At 40.6% G+C, this 3,738-nt stretch overlaps 1 protein-coding gene across 1 annotated transcript; it reads left to right on the top strand.

Moving 5' to 3' along the window:
• The first annotated feature begins 501 nt into the window (after positions 1–501).
• pth4 (parathyroid hormone 4) lies at positions 502–2,370 on the top strand. The gene is made up of 3 exons (XM_030728896.1): positions 502–507; positions 1,728–1,816; positions 2,109–2,370. Exons 1-3 carry the CDS (start codon positions 502–504, stop codon positions 2,368–2,370), a joined length of 357 nt encoding a protein of 118 aa, XP_030584756.1.
• The last annotated feature ends 1,368 nt before the right edge of the window (positions 2,371–3,738 follow it).

Genomic DNA, 3,738 nt, shown 5'->3' with positions numbered 1-3,738 from the left:
AAAACTCAAATACTGACAGTTAAAACTGAACTTCATAAAACTGAAATTCAGATTCAGTAAAAGGAAAGTGGAGCCGTTTGTCTTCGTGGACAGACTGACTGAAGACGGGACGAAATGCAATATTGGAAACATTCATGCGCTGGTTTTACATGTTTTATTGTTTTATTTATTCTTTGAGCTGGTTCCTCAGATGGAACAGAATCAATCAGCTTGATTTGTTGTTGAGTTTGGGAGCTCATTCGCTCCCTGTGACTTCCACTTACTCATAACACCTTTCTCTGTGTTCAAGTGGTCTTACAGCATAATCCGTCTCAAGTATGGAGCCTCATGAAAAGTTTGTAGTTTGCTTCAAGGCAGAAAACAGCAGCTGTGCTCATCTTGGATTGTGATGGTAGAAAAATGTATAGAAGCAGAGGAGAGAGGCAGGTGTGCGGGAAACTCGTTTGCTGTTAGCTGACAAATTTACATCCTCACTGATTTCCTGAAGGTGAAATGGAGGAAATGGAGGTGAAAATCTCATATTAGGGGTCAGTTATAGGTCTGTATTTTTTTTTCCTGTTAGGGGACACGTAAAGTAGTATCTTATATTTTGTATACTGTTGTATTTCAGTCACTGATCTAACTCACTGGGTCCCAAAGAGGGAGTCAAGACCTGACAATGTGTTGCAAGATAAATCTGCTGACACCCACCTAAATGTGGGGCAAATAGTGTGTTTGTAGGCAACAATCTGAGCGGTGGTCTGAAAGTTTATATTTAACTTAAAGAAAAAATATATTGTATTTTATTTTAATGCAATTTTTTTCAAACTCCCTCGCTAAGAAGATACAACAAGCATAAACGGGAAGTTTTTGTATTTTCTTATGCAAAAGTCTGTGTACATTCCCATGTTCTCCTTTTCTGTCTGAATAACTTGTTAGCTTTTATTTTAGCTGCTTTTCTGTCGGCTAATAGGTTCAGCAGGGATGCATCCATAGATAACCACATTTCTTTTCGAGCAGCACCTTTCTCCTGTCAAAAATGTTGGACATTGTGTGAGTATGTGGGAATTAGGGATAAAAATGTTGTGCAGTCCCCAAATAGAGTGGGGCACCTCATCACCCTAACCACAAGAAAAACCCACTCAGTCACTTGAGACGTTTTCACACTTGCTCTGCAGCCCAAAACCTTTCCGAGGCTTACCTGACAGAGAAGCACGAGAGCATAAATGTCTGTCCGACTGAACATTAGGCAGTTTTTAATGTCCTCTATGTGATGTCATATTGTACCAGTGTGCATATATTGCTGCCTCCTGCACACTCTACACAGGCAGCTCTCATGCCTGAATGCCACAGAGTATTTCCAGCAGTGCTAAAGTGTCTGAAGTGGTCTCTTTCCTGCTGTGTGCGACATGTAAGAAAGGACAACAGTGGAAGATGTGCCTGTGAGTCCTCTGAGGTTCATGTGTGAAAACGACTCATCTCTGCTGAACGTTTGAGCTTCGTCCGTTTGCTGAGCTCGTGGTTCTTTTCCTGGGAATTGGTGGATGATTTTGATCCTGAAGAAACAAAAAAGTGTGCCACAAAGAAAAAGAAAGAAAATTACATATTTAATTTAACTGACAGACAAAATGGGATCAACTGCTGGGCTGCTAGCAGTCGATCAAACTAAACAGCTGATTTGCACTCAGAAAGGCTTATTTTCTCTTTTATATGACAGCTTTTGATGTGTTCTGTTTTTGTTGCTGCAGAAGATGCAGATGTCCCACAGGCCTGTGCAGTGGCTCGCTGTCATGCTTCTTGTCATAGTTGTAACCAGCCAGTGCCAACAGAGCAACAGGTGGGCTCACTGTTCCCACCTTATTTCAATGTTTATCTACAGAGTTGTCTATGAATGATAACTATAACTTATTTTTTGTGCATTTTGTCTATTTTTTGACCAACTTTGACAAAAGTCAAAGTTAAGTGGATGCATGTGCTGAAAAATGAATGGACACTGCTGTGTCATGTACGCACTTCTTTTTTGTTTCTATGAATGAATCTGTGATTGGATAAAACGTGTCATTCGTGATTGCTGCCAGAATTGTGTACTGACCAGCAGCTGCTTCCTGCTGTCTGTCCTCTCGCTGCAGTCGCCGAGCTGTGACCGAACACCAGCTGATGCACGACCGCGGCCGAAACATCCAGAGTCTCAAGAGACTCTTCTGGCTGTCCAGTGCAATCGAGGGGCTCCACACAGCACAGACCCGCTCTGCCGCTTTCAACCCCACAAAGGTCTTGAACCTGGCCCTGAAACCAGCACTGATCCCCGACGCTGGAAGCTCCCAGAACGCCCAAGTCCGGAGCCTCCTGAGAGACTTCTTTAATCCCTACCTGCCAAACGGAGACGACTAACAACGCACTGATGCACAAACATGAAGCTACACATATATTAAAACATTTTTTGTGTCAACTGTTTGTATAATAAAATGCCTAAAGCCCAACTACAAAATCATCTGGAGTGCCAAGGCACCCCTTCAGCTGCAGATGTGTCTGAAGTGTTTAAAACTGGGTTTAAGTTTAGTTATCAAAGCTGCATCAAAGTGTGTTGGTGGGTATAGTGGCAGGATTTCAATGTGTGATTTCACACATGCTTATGATTCCAGAGACTTTAAAATAAATATTTAATGTCTTGGGGTGTTTTTTTTTTTTTACTTGGCAAGAAGGAACATGATCAAAGCATCACGAGTCAAGGCCAACATGCACCAAATTATCTAGAAAAACAATAGAAGACTTAAGGTTTTTCCCCTTTTATCAACCTTAACTGTGACAGATCCACAGCTGTGAGGACAGCTGATGTAATCGGCTATATTTCTTCTTATTCATGGAAAATAAGCTTTTTGTGCAGATATTTTACAAATCCTACTTCATCACACTAAAATCGTGCAATTCAGTTTGTGATTTTTTTTTTTTTTTTTTTTAACAGCTGCTTACCAAAGTTGAGTAGGTGCACTTTTTGTAAATTAAATGCTGTAACTCTTTAATTTAGTATGATGAGCAAACTACTAAAATTTAAAAATATATTTTTCTGCCTGGTAACGCTACAGCAAGCATAAATGTTAAAAAGACTGTTGGCGGATTCCTCCTGCCTACATGCTACAAATTATAAACACATCAGCCTTGATATACATCACCTGGCTCTGCTACATATTCTCCAGCTCTCATTGTCCTCTGTCAAACACAGATATGTAAAGGTTCAGACAAAAGCATCTTTAATGAAACTCAAAGTGTAGGAAAGAGACCGGAGGGGCACTTTGAGCTCCCACACAAAGGCTGGAGTGCAGTTTTAAAGAAATTGATCTGGATGAGAACCAAAGTTTAATGGATTCTTTTACATAGTTTTTTCGTAATCTTGCTGGCAGACAAACAGCATGGAAACCTCCATCCAAGGTCCCGGGCAGAGGAATAATCTGACCCCTCAGATATGTTGGAGTGAAACATAATGTTTCTAATTAAAAATGACGTTTGTTTGACTGAATGAATTGGTTCATTTGTTTTGCTACAGCACCCTCTTCACTGTCCACTCTGTAACTAAAAGTCCACAGTGACTTGAAGCACGAGACAGAACACATTTACTTTATTAAAATGCAGCTGCAGCTACACTCTTTCCCAGATCTCAGAAGTGCTTTTGTTTCTTAAAGTTTCACTTACGAACCTACGTGAGGATCACTAAAAGTTTTTCTCGTTGGTTTCTTTTGCTTCCTTTAGCTGAATCAAATGATG

This window comes from Archocentrus centrarchus, chromosome 5 (assembly GCF_007364275.1).
Source record: "Archocentrus centrarchus isolate MPI-CPG fArcCen1 chromosome 5, fArcCen1, whole genome shotgun sequence".
Classification (NCBI taxonomy): Eukaryota; Metazoa; Chordata; class Actinopteri; order Cichliformes; family Cichlidae; genus Archocentrus; species Archocentrus centrarchus.
The sequence above is the reverse complement of the archived record's forward strand: the minus strand, read 5'-3'. Positions and strand labels throughout refer to the sequence as shown.